Below are 15312 nucleotides of genomic sequence, written 5' to 3'. Positions count from 1 at the left end.
AGGGTCTCAAGCTGAGTTTTTTCACACCTATTTGCCTGGACCCTTTTTGGGAGATGCCAGGGATTGAACCTGGGACCTTCTGCTTCCCAAGCAGATGCTCTACCACTGAGCCACTGTATGTGTTATGTGTTATGCTATTTTATGGAATGTAGCATACTGTTGCATCTACATAGCCCACTGTACCTGATCGCCTTGTTTGAAGAAGTGTGCTTTTAGCACACGAAAGCTTCCGTTCTGAATAAAACTTTGTTGGTTTTAAAGGTGCAACTTGACTCCTGCTTTGTTGAGCCATCTCTGTTGAGCCTCAGTGAGAAAAAAAAATGGACTACAGATAGTAAATGAATGAACAGACGTAAGTCTCTTTGAAGGCAACAAAAGAATAAAGATGGGCAGTGTGTATTCTGACTGGTTAGTTGATTTATTAATCACAAAACTCTCAGTTTGAGCCTTGTCCTCATTGTAAGCTCATTAGGTGCTCATTTATCAACCCCACTCTCAGCCTCAGGCAATTCTTAGCACAATATGGAGCACTAATAACGGTCTACCATGCAGTGCTGTAGTAAGGATTATTCAAACAACACATAAGTTGGGTTGTAGACTCTAATGAATAAATGCATTTATTCAGTCGTTTGGGGTAACAATCAGACACAAAGAAATCATAACTTCTGTAGAATTCCCCATCCCCACTACAGGGGAAGAGGTTGCTATCACATTTAGTTGGATCTGAGTTTGGTGAGGGAGCCTTAAGGGAATTTTTGTCTGGAAGATCCTGTTTTAGATCTTCAATAGATCACAACTTCACTGACTGACCTTAGATCAAGTCTTTATCTGGAAGCTTTGTCTATTCCTGAGAGTTGTTGGAGAGAAATAATGTGTGTGATGTCACACCATGTGTGTTGCAGTGGACTCTTTGGATAAAAATCAAAGGAACCGCACAGATCACGCAGTCTTCTCCAAGTAAAACAAGTTGGTCTGCCAGAACAAGGGGAAAACTGCTTCTAGTAAGCGGCAAATGTAAATGTCTTCCATTTTGCAATCCAGGCTCAATGTCAAATCATCTCTTCTTCCTTTCTTCAAAAGATCCTCTTGGAAGCACACACAACTGGGCAGTCATTTGAACATGTTATATTTTAATTTGCAGAGACAAAAATGACAAGCAATTTATTTACATAAAACTGTACAAAAGCAAATTAAATTATGCAAAAATCTTTCATAAATAGAGGTGGACTAGCATTGAATACATTTTTGCCATGTTTCTTTTTTTTTTTTAGCATAGTTGCGTGCATAGTGACTCATAATAAACAATGATAAGTTGTTCTTTGCTTCACTATCAACATCCAAGTTGCAGAACAATAGTCAATGATTAATATTACAAACAGATCGTAACCACACCGAATGCTTAAGTGCTTCAAAATTCAGGAAAAGAAATGTCTGAAAGTGTACCCCAGGTAGCTGGAAAATGGTGCCTTCTTCCCAATGTTATGTTCTTCGTGGCAAGCGACAAGGTTCATTTCTACCATCATCCATTCGCCAGCCACTTAAGAAAACACCGGATCTTTATCACTGATCTGTCCCATTCTTCAAACGTTGTAGAAGTCCTTTAGTGATAACTGCATTTACGGTAGTTTCATTTTGCCCCCTCTCTCCATTTCCCTAAATCTCTGTGTTCCCATATGACAACTTCCCAGGGTAGTCTTTCAGCCAAGCACCTTCAATCTCTCACTGGAGTTCTTCCCCCACAGAAAAATAATGTCTACCTTGTTTTCTGAAACTCAGGCAGTAGGCCAGTCGGAAATCATATTGACTAAAGATTAGCAGATCTGGAGGTCGGAATGAGCATGAGTTTAGACTGAAGTTAATACAGACATCTTCTAATTCATATAAAGTTACATAAGTGGTGTGTCAGTCTATAAATGTGTGAACGTAAAATGCATGCACGGTAGCTTTCAGTTTGCTTGCAGAACTAAAAAAAAAAAATAACAGGATTCTTGCATTGTGAAATGAACACAAACTGGCCGCTAATAGCAAATAATAACTTAAAAAAAAGAATATCAAATCATCGACTCCTTTGCCAGACGGACTCATAACATCTTCCCAAATCTCTTGCAGCAATCCAAAGAACACTTTCCTGGGAGTAAGTCCCATTCAATAAATGGGACATACTTCTGAGTAAATCTGTTTAAGATTGCAGAGTCTATGATAATGCAGCTGATCGGACAACAAATGCCCCATTTTTAAAACCGCTTTCATGATTTTAATAATGAATGATATTAAAGACTGGTCCATTATCTGAGTTCGGTAGAAGGTATTCTTTTTTTTCCAAATATATCATTTTTCTTTTCATTTCTCAGAAAATAAACATGGTTAAATATACAGGTTCAAAAAGGTGGGAATAGCCCATTAATCTTCAGTGTCTAACCCCAACCACCATTTTACCATAACAACAGGTAAAAAAGGCACAGTTGCATATTTTGCATTCACTCTAAAATTTTTCATTTTAGCTTTATTGATTATTATTTATTTATTTGTTTTTTTTTACAAAACCCCTCTATATATGGAGTGCCACCAGATTTAACTAATTTCAAATGAAAAGAAAAACCCACAAAAATGTGTGTTTCATGCCAGGTCATAAGAAGCAACTCTCTGCATTTTGATGGCTAAATTGTGCTAGAATTGCTGTGAACATCTACAAGTAGATTGTAATTTTTTTTTCTGTTATCCTTTTGCACCCATCTTAGCTCTACGAGTAAATTAGATAAATTCCTCAATCACATGGCACACCTTGTATTGTAGCACAAAATTGGGGAGTGGCTGTTGATGAATTCAGTAGTGAATTCTCTGACCTGTATTTGCTTTCTAGAAAACAGTTTAAAAGAGAGAGAGTTTATCTAGAGTTCTTTATTATCGAGTGGATCTCAAGTAGATATTAAATGAATTAGAATTTTACTTTTAAAAATATCTCTGTTGACCGCTGGGATGACGCAGTTGGGTTTTCTGCTGAACTCTGCAGGAAATGTCTGAGTTTTTATCATAAGTACTTCGAGAAGTGTTTTGTTTCTTGCAGATGCTTAAAAGTTATATGATACAGTAACAGTTGTATTTAGTCCTCTAATAAAGTCAAAATTTGCATCTCTATAATTTAAAAATGACATATTAAGAATGATCACTCATAAATTTGTCCTTAATATCCTTCCATTCTAAATTGTGCCCATCTGGAACTGCTACACACAAACTAATTTCAAAATAAAATGCAAAAAGAAAAAAAATTAAGGAAGATGCACAAACGAATAATAGGGCACTTGGCTAGAAAAAGGGTTCAAAAGTCAAAACTCATGATGAATTGGTACCTCTTGATCAGTCTGTATTTTAGACTGTTTAACATTATATTCTATGTCATTTTTTAAAGCAAGAAATTACCCAATGCTATCTTGTGACTACAATCTACTAGAGCCACCTAGTCATGCTTTAATGCTGAATTATAACAACCAGAGGGGTCGGTTTCACTTTGTACCATGTCTCAAGCTGTCCCCACTGCATAGACCGATTGTCAGTTTTGTTTGAATGTCTAAGCTCACCCACTCTTTATTACTAACGCCGTCCTCAAGACAGAACTAGCTCAGATTCTACACACTCCGTAACTTCTTATTGCACAAAATAATATCTGGTCCATTCTCCTAATATAGTGCAAACCATGAGAACTGCCACAGCTCAGAGCTCTGCACCGTCATGATCAGTTTTGGATTCTTTACAATTTGCCTGAAACAAAACTACTTCGCACAGAACATGTCGGCAGTGACATCAACCAAGACTCCTGATCACCTCGTCATTGGCTTTGTATTGCACAGGACTCAGCTTTAATGCACTTGTGTTTTTTAAAGAAAACCTGCATAAGACCTTCGCCAAGAGCAGATGGTTCTCTTGGAATTCTCTTGACCCCAAGAATCAGCACCCACTCTCAACAAAGATGGCGTCGCACTTGACTCGAAGCGTGCCCTTCCTCTGTCGTCGCTGCACTCCTCTTTCCATTTTTCCCCCTCAGCACATATTTGTAGTTCGTCAGCACAGCCTCCTGTATGGATGTGGAACCTTCTAAAGAAAATATACCCTGGAACTGGAGGGTCATGTTAATAGAGCACCTGAGGTGTCATAGCGTTGCCAACAGAACTCATCTGACCAGTCCCCTTTGGGCACTCAACTAAACTCTGCTTTATAAAAAAGAATTACATTATCTAGGCTGACAGCACTGATTGCTGTGCAAAAGTGTATGGAACATGCACCTATGTGTTTCAGTGTGTCTGTTACGTCTGACTGACTAAACCAGGACCGATAAGCAATTCCCCTGATCTGTAGAGCGATCTTTGGCCTTTTAGTTATGGTGGTCATCCAAGCTAGAATGTTGGCCTTTGGAAAAAAACAAAAAACAAAGAATACCAGTTGAGCAGTTTATCCTTAGTATCATTATTTTGTTTATGCTGAAGCTGAAAAGGGGGAGAAGAGGCACAGAGGGGCAACAAGAGAGGAGGAGGAAGAGAAAGAAAGAAAGATGAAAGCAGAGACAGCGGTTATTTTTATGGATAAAACTGACCCCCACCCCCAGTTCATGATTACAGGAAACATGTCATGTTTTGGACTGTGTAGTCTTAGGCTGAATATATATATTTTTTCTGCTGTTTTCAGCCACAGGACAGTATTAAAGCTGTGATCTTCACAAAGTGCTTCATAAAGTTATCCCTTTATATATTTTCACCATGGTTTCCGAAGGCTCATCTCTGATGGGAACCAGCAACGTTCAGATGATATCTTGGAAATCTATATATATATATATGTGTGTATGTGTCTGTGTATGTGTGCGAGTGTGTGTGTATAAATATATATATATATATATATGTATGTATACATATACATGTTTATACATATTTAAGTTAAAAAAAAAATCCCTAAACCTGTTCTTCCCAGTGAGCCAAATGACCACCAAACCAGAATCACAGCGGCTTAAACAATGCTTCAGCAGTGGGAAGGTATGGGGGGTGGGGGGTGGGAACTGGGCAACAGCAGTTTCTGTGGTTCGTTCCAATTTTTTCAGACTTGTTCCCTTGAAAGGAATTTACAACCATAATTTTTTTGGAACAAAAGAAAGATCGGTGAGCCGGGGAATCAGGCATGCAGGAACAACAATGGTTTCTACATTGTACAGCATCGTCAGGCAGACAGGGTACATTGATTGCCTGGCACGGAGGCAGGAGTGGCAGGCCCAGCTTTCGTCTCTTTGGTAGCCCCCTCTTTCGTTTCCGATAGACTTTTCTTTCATTTATTTATTTGAGTTTTAAGTTGTTTCAACTTATAGGGTTTTTGCCTTTTTTATAAACTCCCTTCTTACACGTGAGAGAATCGTTTTGTGGCTTCTCGGTCGCCTAAAGGTAAACTTCCCGTCTCGTTAAAGTGTTGACAGGAGATGGCTTGTACTCCCCTGTCTGTGCGAGGGGAATATCCTCTGGATTGGCTTCCTCGTTTTTGCTGAAACTGGCTGCACTGAAGGTCTCATAGGATGAGGTCAACTTTTTGTTCAGGAGGTTTCTGTTGCGGTCGCCCATGATGGAGGCCTCACCATTGGCCAGCTTCTCTTGACTGCCCCGTTCGTCGACAGGCATGAAAGTAGAGAGTTTTGGCTGGCTCTTCTGCTTCCTTTCGGGCGAAGTGCGGACTGGCATCCAGCAAGAGTCTGAATGGCCGTACTCGTCGCATTCCCGTGTGCACTTCCCGGTCAGGGCGACATCTGGTAAAGGTCTTGAATCTGGAAACAGAGACCCCAAAAAATGGATGTTAGATTTTTGTTCTTGGTTTTGGTTACTGAATATTGAAATATATATATTTGAAAAGGCTGGTTTTGCATTGAGAATCTTTTTTTTTAAGCAGATAGATCCAGGTGGGCAGCCGTGTTGGTCTGAAGCAGTTGAACAAAGCAGGAGTCAAGTCTCACCTTTAAGACCAACCAAGTTTTATTTAGAACGTAAGCTTTTGTGTGCTCTCTAAGCACACTTCATCAGACGAGGGTTTCAGTTATTATGGCTGGAATACATGCCATTTGTTAATTAAGAGACTGATGCTGATAAGTAGATTGGGTGGACTATGACTAGGATATACATGTCCTTTTGTGATTTACCTAGATTTGCAGAAACACCATTTGGTAGGGAATTTCATTACCTTTTATGGCTATCCAGACCAAATGGCCAAGCCACACTGTTTTATGACACCATGGGCATTTTCGCACTGACCTTAATTGGGAGCGACGTCCCTTTTCACCGTGCAGCGTCTGCGCGGATTTCACACTAATTGCTCCGCAGAACCCGGAAGAGCCGCAAAGTCCCACGGCTTTTGCGTCGCAAATGTAAACTGGCCAAAAACCAGTTTACATTTGCGACGCAAAAGCCGCGGGACTTTGCTGTTCTTCCGGGTTCTGCAGAGCAATTTGTGCGAAATCCGTGCAGACGCTGCGTGGTGAAGAGGGACGTCGCTCCCGATTAAGGTCAGTGCGAAAACGCTCCATGTGATCAGTTAGTTTGCCCTTGTAATCAACAAATTGCATGTATTCCAGCCACAATACCTGATCCCCTCATCTGATGAAGCTTATGTTCTAAATAAAACTTGGTTGGTCTTAAAGGTACACTTGAGTCCTGCTTTGTTCAACTTTTTTTAAGCAGTACATGTGAAATTCCTCTGGGAATAATAATAATAATAATAATAATAATAATAATAATAATAATAATAATAATAATAATAATAATAATAATAATAATAATAATAATAATAATAATAATAATAATAATAATAATAATAAATGTTGACGTTGTTGGGGTGCTTTTGGCTTCTCACAAAACTCTGCAAGCTTTCCAGCTGAAGCGACGCCCCCACTTTTAGTTTTGCTATAGGTAAAATTTGGGTGGCAATGTTAGAAATCTAGTTGTGTGAGGGCACACGTGGTATTAGGACAAGCACACAGAACTAGCATTGAGAAAAGAAGATGACTAGATTTATACCCCGCCCTTCTCTCTGAATCAGAGACTCAGAGCAGCTTACAATCTCCTATATCTTCTCCCCCCACAACAGACACCCTGTGAGGTGGGTGGAGTTGAGAGGACTCTCATAGCAGCTGCCCTTTCAAGGACAACCTCTGCCAGAGCTATGGCTGACCCAAGGCCATTCCAGCAGCTGTAAGTGGAGGAGTGGGGAATCAAACCCGGTTCTCCCAGATAAGAGTCAGCGCACTTCACCACTACACCAGAGGGCAGAAAAGGGCAACTAGAATGATTAAAGGGTTGGAACACTTTCCTTATTAAGAAAGTTTAAAGCACTTTGGGCTCTTTAGCTTGGAGAAATGACAATGGAGGGGTAATATGATAGAGGTTTATAAGATTATGCATGGGATAGAGAAGGTAGAGAGGCTCTTTTCCTACTGGAGTCTCCCTTTCTTCCAGGTAATGTTTAATTGAAATTAGCCAGAGCTCTAGCTTGCCTGGAAGTCAAAGCATCTGATTTTGGAGCCCTTTCTCCAGAGAGTGACTGCTGGTGGCAGCTAGGAGATAAGGCTATTAGAATAAGAAGTGATCACACACAGCTGTCTGCATGGAAAGTGGAGAAATCGTTTGGCCCCTTCAGCAACCAGAGTGACAGGAACAAAATCAGAGGAACAGAAGGGGATGATTGGGCACCGGGAGTTTTGTTCCCCTGGCCTTGACTATACCTCATCTGCCATTCAAAAACAGCTTGATGTTAAGCTGTGATGCGGACTTCATCAGTTGCAGGGACAAAAAAAAAGCATCCAACAAAACCCATTCTGTGGATATCACAATGCAAAACCTTCCCTTCGAATCTCTGGTGTTCATTGTGACCATCCTGCAAAAACTGGTGCTCGATTATGCTTGTTTTTCCAAACATCTGCTCCCGATTGGAGCTCACTTGAACAGGGGAGGTGCTGCTCAAATCAGCCTTAGAAGAAGAAGAAGAAGAAGAAGAAGAAGAAGAAGAAGAAGAAGAAGAAGAAGAAGAAGAAGAAGAAGAAGAAGAAGAAGAAGAAGAAGAAGAAGAAGAAGAAGAAGAAGAAGAAGAAGAAGAAGAAGAAGAAGAAGAAGAAGAAGAAGAGAAGATATTGGATTTATATCCCGCCCTATACTCTGAATCTCAGAGTCTCAGAGCGGTCACAATCTCCTTTATTTTCCTCCTCACAGCAGACACCCTGTGGGATGGGTGGAGCTGAGAGCGCTCTTGCAGCAGCTGCCCTTTCACGGACAACTTCTACGAGGGCTATGGCTGACCCAAGGCCATTCCAGCAGCTGCAAGTAGAGGAGTGGAGAATCAAACCCGGCTCTCCCGGATAAGAGTCCGTGCACTTAACCACTATGCCAAACTGGCTCTCAGAGACATCACTCAGGAGATACTAACAAAGAATGTTCATTCAGTTTGAAAAGGATACTAGAAGACAAGTGAGGCACAACGTGAGGCTAATGGCTAAAAAAGCCAGATCAGTGTTGATCGGTTGTAAGTCCACGGAAGCACTCACCGAACTGCCCTATGCAATTTAAATGTGCACCAGTCTTTGCAGGATTGGAAGGCATTCGTACATAATGCATTAAAACAGACATCAATTAAACAGTTAGGAGCACACAAGCCACTGTTTTTAGGAATGAGAATGAACTGAACGTACAAAAAAAGCAAACACTCTATGTGTTTATGTAAGTGTCTGTACAAAGTGCCTGTCGATTTGAAGCAATGTTTCTGTGAATGTGATGTGGTTTTTGGATCATAGCATCTGACCCTATCATCTTCATAAATTCCTTATTGATGCCGGTTGAAGGGTTCCTGGACAAAGGGTGTTGCCAAGGGTTTAAAGTGGGCAGGGTCAAGTGGTGCTTTTGACTAGCAAAACATCTGATTGGCAACTGAGATTTAATTGGCTGTGCAGCAATGTTCCCTCTAAAATGTGGAATCTTGTGAGCAAAAATTCTACTTTGTGAGCTACTGGCATTCAAGTTGTGAGCGAGCCATTTGGCGACTGCATAAACTAGTTTGCTCTAGGGCCATCCTTCCTGAGCTAAAACAAAAATGTGTGAGCTGAAGGCTAAAAACCTGTGAGCGAGCTTGCACTAACTCAGCTTTGAGGGAACACTGCTGTGAATGTTTTATTATGCCAACACATCATGAGGGTTTTCACTGTCCGACTGAAGATAAGTAGCCTTCAGTAGCCCTTTTGTGGCTACTGAATTTGGGCAAAAACTCTAAGGGAGAAGCCATTTTTACCATAGCGTTTTTGCCCAGAGTGTCGCCACAGTGGTGCAGTGTGACGACATCATTTCCGGTACATGGAGGAAGTGATGTCATTGTGCTGCTGGTGATGTACCTTGGGCCAAGGGCCTGGCAACCCCAGCTAGAGCTGCAATTATATTAACAGATGAAAAATCTTTTGCATGACTGTAATGATTTATTTCATTTTTAAAAATATATATTTCCTTATACAAATGGCCCATGGCAGGTGCAAAGAAGGACATTCTCCCATCTTTCAAACATGGAACACAATGCCCTTCTAAGATGCTAGTGGCCACAATACAAAACAAAACAAATTCTTTCCTCAAAATGATTGTTTTATATTTCATGGCATATCTTTGTAGGTGTCGTTGATTAATTAACCAATTTGTCAATTAAAACTCATATCATTTGTCAATGGAAATAAATGTATGACAACCCTAATTACTAAAGATGTTAAGGCTACTTTGGATAGATTTATGTGGTTCTACTCACTATTCTTCCCCCCGCCCCTCTTCTGAATTTAATTTGCGTCATTTAAACTGCCTTTTTACTTTATAAAGAGAAGTATTTTATTTTCTGTTATACTAAAATGTCTTTGGTCTGATGGGTAGGAAAACAGATAAATTTGTACATATTGAAGTGAAAGATAAAAATTGTATTTCTGGAGCCTGAGTCAGAAAGGGCTGATAGCATCCTATGCCCCTTAAAGTATGTTCCCATACAGCAGCATCAAACATTCATCTCAAATATAGATCTAAGTGAATGCAACAGAAGGTTGCACACAACTAATCCCCCCCAATGCAAGAAGATGCAACCCTCAGCCATAACAGCAGAAGCATCTAGCAAGCTCAATGGGATTCAACTTTGACTTCAGGGGGGAAATATAACTTGTTCAGGCAACCAAAGGGGTGACCAACACCTTTTCCAAAGATTTTGTTACATACTCAGAATATATGCTATAGAATGGAGGCAAATGCAGTTGATTCCATGCAAAAGGACATTAATATACTGCTGGGAAAGACTTCGAAAGAACACTTGGTACCCTTGGCAGTCATGGTTCTCAGTTCAGAAAGAAACACATACCCAGATGCTTACTTTGGCATGATCATTGCAATTGTATAAATGTTTCCTTCCTTCCTCCCTCCCTCCGACACAAAATAATAGTAGTAGAGAGGTAGTTGAAATCCAGAAAAGGCCTTGGGTAGGATACAGTGGGTCTAGTGGTGATAGGATGTCTGACTCTACTAACCAGCTTTGTGAGCCCAGGAATTTGAAATTGAGATCTGATTCCAATTTGGCCTTATTCAGGCATGCATGCAACCATAACTGCACAATAAATGAACCTCCCAAACCAAATTAAGACCTGCAACAATCCCAACTGTTCATTTTTTTGTTTGTTTTTACACACTAGGGTAGGCATCAGCAACTGATGAAGGGCCAGATGTGCTCCAGAGGAACACTAGTTACACTAACTGAGAGCCAAGCAATGTGTGTTCAGTAGAGGGGTGCTAGTAGGCTATTGGTGGCATGGGATGAAACCTTGGTTCACCATCACTTACCATCCTCATCTCCAAGTAGCCTTCTTGTAAAGCTAGCTGGTCAACAACTGGTCTGAATTCCTAAACACAAGTTCTACTATCCCCTAATGACTGATGTATTGACTATTTGTCATTCCATTTAACCTGACAACTGTTTGGGCTAGAGCAGGGGTAGGGAACGTTGGCTCTCCAGATGTTTTGCCTACAACTCCCATCAGCCCCAGCCAGCATGACTAATGGCTGGGGCTGATGGAAGTTGTAGGAAAAACATCTGGAGAACCAATGTTCCCAACCCCTGGGGCTGATGGGAGTTGTAGGCAAAAACATCTGGAGAACCAACGTTCCCAACCCCTGGGCTAGAGCATATTATGTACACAGACAGGCTTCAGAGAACATAGAATAAACCTGGAATAATTTTCAAGAGAGACAGGGATACTGGTTTATTATTTGGGAATACATGATACTCTTTGGTTTTTAAGCAGGGAAATCTTAATATTTTTTTAAGCTTCAGAATAAGGCAAAACTCATCCTTGCCATCATTTCCTCTCTTAATAAGCTCCATGAGGGAGTCTATAATTTGTTTCCAAATAATGACCGTTTAGAGAACCACATTTATTTCAGTTACTTATTACTGCTGTGAGTACCACCAGGAGAAATCTTTTAACTGTCTCCTGGGAGCACCTCATAACCACACTACTGAAATCATAGCTCCGTATTTCAAGGGTGGGATCCAAAGGGTCATGCACAGGGAATGTTCGTCTTTCCTGCCACAACCTAAAGGCTGGGCCTCCCTCTGAGATCAGAGGACCATTATGCTTGATGGGATGCTACCAGCACAGAAAAACATCAGTGCACTCTCCCTTCCCCTGGTACGTGCACAGAAGTACCTTGGGAGCAGGCCTCGGATTCAGCAGGAGCTCACAGGAGTGCAGCTCCTGAACCTTTCTGACAGTTCCCCTCTTCCTCCCCAACTACCTAGTCCATTGAATAGTAGGTGCAGCTGCATAACAATCCCTGGATTAGGAGAGTGGGCAGCCAGCCAGCCAGCCAGCCACCAAGGGATTTGCCATGCCCCCAGCAGCCCTCATTAACCCCTGGAAAAGCCCTTACCACCCCTTTCCCCACATCTTATGTGATTTTGGGGGGCAGGGGGCTTGCTGGCCTTTTGACTGGGGGCGGGGTGGCCCAGGAGAGCAAGACCTGCTTGGGCTGGATGCATCTCTGGCCAGCCCAAGCAGGCCTCGCTCACCCGGGGCTCTCCTTTCTTGCATCAGGTTGCTTTTGGCTGGGTGGTGGTGGTATATGCTAATGAGCTCCACCACCTGTTTTTCTACAAAATGACCCTGCTTGTGAGCATATATGAGCTGTTCTAGATACGACCCCAAATTATTTAAAAAAAACATATTTTGAAACTAGGTTTATTACCAAAGGATACACTTTAATCTGTATATTGGGCAGAGACTGGTGGAGGGATTTGGGGGGCATTCCAGGGGTGGGAGAAGATGTCACAAGTGGACAGTCTGGTATTTGGGTGAAGCTCTATGGTTGGGTTTTTTTTTTCAAATTTCAAGATTTTTATTCGCAGAATTCCTTATAATATAAAATATAACCAAAGCAGAAACTTAAAAAACAAAAACAAACAAACAATGAAGATGAGATAAGCAGTTACTCTCTATAACCACTATATATAACTTTCTCACTTTCTCGTTTTACCCTTCTTGTTTTGCCCTCTCTTTTTACGCCTTCTACTCTTTCCCTTAACATACACAGTTTTATTTGCATTTACATAACCAGTCATAAAATTATGACCAATCCTGTACTTTACTCTTACAAGTTTGAGTGGTAAGCTTATAATTCAATTAATCTATTTCTGCTATATCCATTATTTTTATTACCAGTTCGTCCTTGGTCGGAGTCTCCTTATTCTTCCAGTATTGTGCAAACGTAATTCTTGCCGCTGTTATTATATGGATTGTCAAATATTTTGCCATTTTATCTGCCTTGGTTGGGAACATAGTTAACAATAATAGTTCTGGCTTAAATGGTTTAGACAGTTTCAGAACCTTTTGGATCAGCTCATGTACCTTAATCCAGTATCTCTTAGTGACCTTGCAGGTCCACCACATATGAAAATAGCTGCTGACCTCTTCCTCATATTTCAGCTCTATGGTTTTTTCACCCTCAAAACCAAATACCAGAGCCTCGCCATGTGTTGTCGCCAGCATGATGACATCACTTGGAAGTGACATCATCACATTGGAGACATCACACAGTGATGTTCCCGCTTGAGGGTGGGGTTTCCCCATCAGCCAGCTGGCCATTGGGGTATCAAAGCCCCCCAAAGTGGGGGAAACTCCACTGAGACCTGGGGGCTGGCAACCCTAAACATAAACTTTATGGTTGCCATCTCTGGATTGGGAAATTCTGAGATTTTTGGGGGGGTGCAGCTTGGGGAACGTGGAGTTTGTGGAGGAGATGAACCAATAGGGTATAATGCCATAGAGACCAATTTCCAAAGCAGCCATTTTCTCCAGGGGAAATTATCACTGTCATCTGGAGACCAGTTGCAATTCCAGGAGATCTCCAACCACCACTGCCTGGAGATTGGTAACCATACTAACCCCACCAAAGCCACTAAAGCCAATGACCCTCTTCTTGTTATGAAAGAGACATTGCATGTACATTTTGGAAATCTTATGCAACCTCTTTGTCATTTTCTGTTGGGAATTATCTCAAGGAGAGGACCCAGATCTCTTTAGAACTGGGTTGATGGATCTATCCAAGGTTTGAGCCCTTTACACTGTAAAGCCAGAGAGGGCAGCCATGTTTGTCTAATGCAGCAAAATAAAACAGAAGACCAGCGGCACCTGAACTTTATTTAGAAGAAGAAGATATTGGATTTATATCCTGCCCTATACTCTGAATCTCAGAGCGGCTCACAATCTCCTTTACCTTCCCCCCCACAACAGACACGTGTGAAGTAGGTGGGGCTGAGAGTGCTCTCCCAGAAGCTGCCCTTTCAAGGACAACTCCTACAAGAGCTATGGCTGACCCAAGGCCATTCCAGCAGCTGTAAGTGGAGGAGTGGGGAACCAAACCCGGTTCTCCCAGATAAGAGGCCGCGCACTTAACCACTACACCAAGCTGGTGTAGTATATATCTATGCTTCCTCTTCAAGGGAGCTTGCAATGAAAGTCATGTCACAATATCAAAAAACAAGCCATATGTTCATCTGCACCTGACAAACTGAGCTCTGGCTCACCCAAATTTGTTAGGCCTTGGTTAGTCTTTTGTCCTTGGTGAGAAGGAACCACTGGACTTTAGTTTTACCATGGCGCCATTTGAAGTCAACTCCCAGAGGATCAGAGCAGGAACACACCAGATTCAAAGCAAGGTACAGAGTCTATGAAACTGCATATATTGTATAATTAAAGCCTTGTTATAGGAAGCTGTGATCGGGACTAGAAGAAGCAGAGGGGCCGATCGCACCGGGGAGTAGGGAGGCTAGAGAAAGAGCCTGTAAAGTTAGGCTGATTCCGCACTAACTTTGCTCCGCACAAGGCTTCCATTTCTCTGTGGAGCAAGCTAGCAATTTCGCACCCGTTGCTCCGTGCCGCCATTTTGTGCGGGGAAAACCCACGATTTGCCACACCGCAGTGTAAACCTGTTTTTTTTTTTTTTCCAGGTTTACACTGCAGTGTTGCAAATCACGGGTTTTCTCTGTGCAAAATGGCAGCACAGAGCAATGGGTGGGAAATTGCTAGCTTGCTTCAAAAAGAAATGGAAGCCTGGCATGCAGAAAGGTTAGTGTAGAATCAGCCTTACTTGGCCCAGAGAGAGGAGTAACTTTCCAATAAGGCTGTAATGTCTCCAGCCTTGCTCTGGGGCTTGAGTCCACCCGTGGTCGATTACTGACATTTCTCCCCGATCGACAAAATTCAAGTCGATCTTCCACTTCTGAAGCCACAGCACCAGTTGCGTTTGATCCTCCACCATTCATAGCCAAGAGCCGACTATAAGACATGAAAGCTCTCCATTGGAGCTGAAGCTCTAGACTCTGCTATGATAAATCATCCGATAACACTGCAGTTGTCTTATGGTTCAATCTCATTTCTGTTTATGTCCTGAGCTAGCAAATGAACCTGAAAACGTGCGATGAGACCCATCGGGTCTATGATCTTCAGAATTACAAACAGAACAGAGCAAGGTTTTGAAGTTAGGACTACATGCTGTGCAGAGTTCTTTTGCCCCCCCCCCTCTTTTTTAACAACTGGATATCTTTTTTACAGGAAGCTCTTCTTGTTACCTAGGTAACTATTCTGACCATTCCTTACAATTCCTGTGCTGGAGAAAGATGCCGTGTGGTGTAGCTCCCAAGTGAAAGTAATGGGAGAGGCTGAATTTCACTGTCCTAAGAGACTAAGCGGTAGGCTGTGAAGGATGGATGGGGGTCTGTTTGGGAGCTCAGATTTAGATT

At 41.8% G+C, this 15312-nt stretch overlaps 1 protein-coding gene across 1 annotated transcript in view; it reads right to left on the bottom strand.

The window, feature by feature from the left end:
• Positions 1-5366: 5366 nt before the first annotated feature.
• Positions 5367-15312, bottom strand: part of PCDH7 (protocadherin 7) — a 632827-nt gene continuing 622881 nt past the window's right edge. The window contains exon 4 of the mRNA XM_060247354.1: positions 5367-5791. Coding sequence (XP_060103337.1) covers positions 5412-5791 — 380 coding nt within the window. The 3' untranslated portion in view covers positions 5367-5411. The remainder of the gene's footprint in view (positions 5792-15312) is intronic.

The sequence above is a fragment of the Heteronotia binoei genome, chromosome 9 (genome assembly GCF_032191835.1).
Source record: "Heteronotia binoei isolate CCM8104 ecotype False Entrance Well chromosome 9, APGP_CSIRO_Hbin_v1, whole genome shotgun sequence".
In the NCBI taxonomy this organism is placed as follows: domain Eukaryota; kingdom Metazoa; phylum Chordata; class Lepidosauria; order Squamata; family Gekkonidae; genus Heteronotia; species Heteronotia binoei.
The sequence above is the reverse complement of the archived record's forward strand: the minus strand, read 5'-3'. Positions and strand labels throughout refer to the sequence as shown.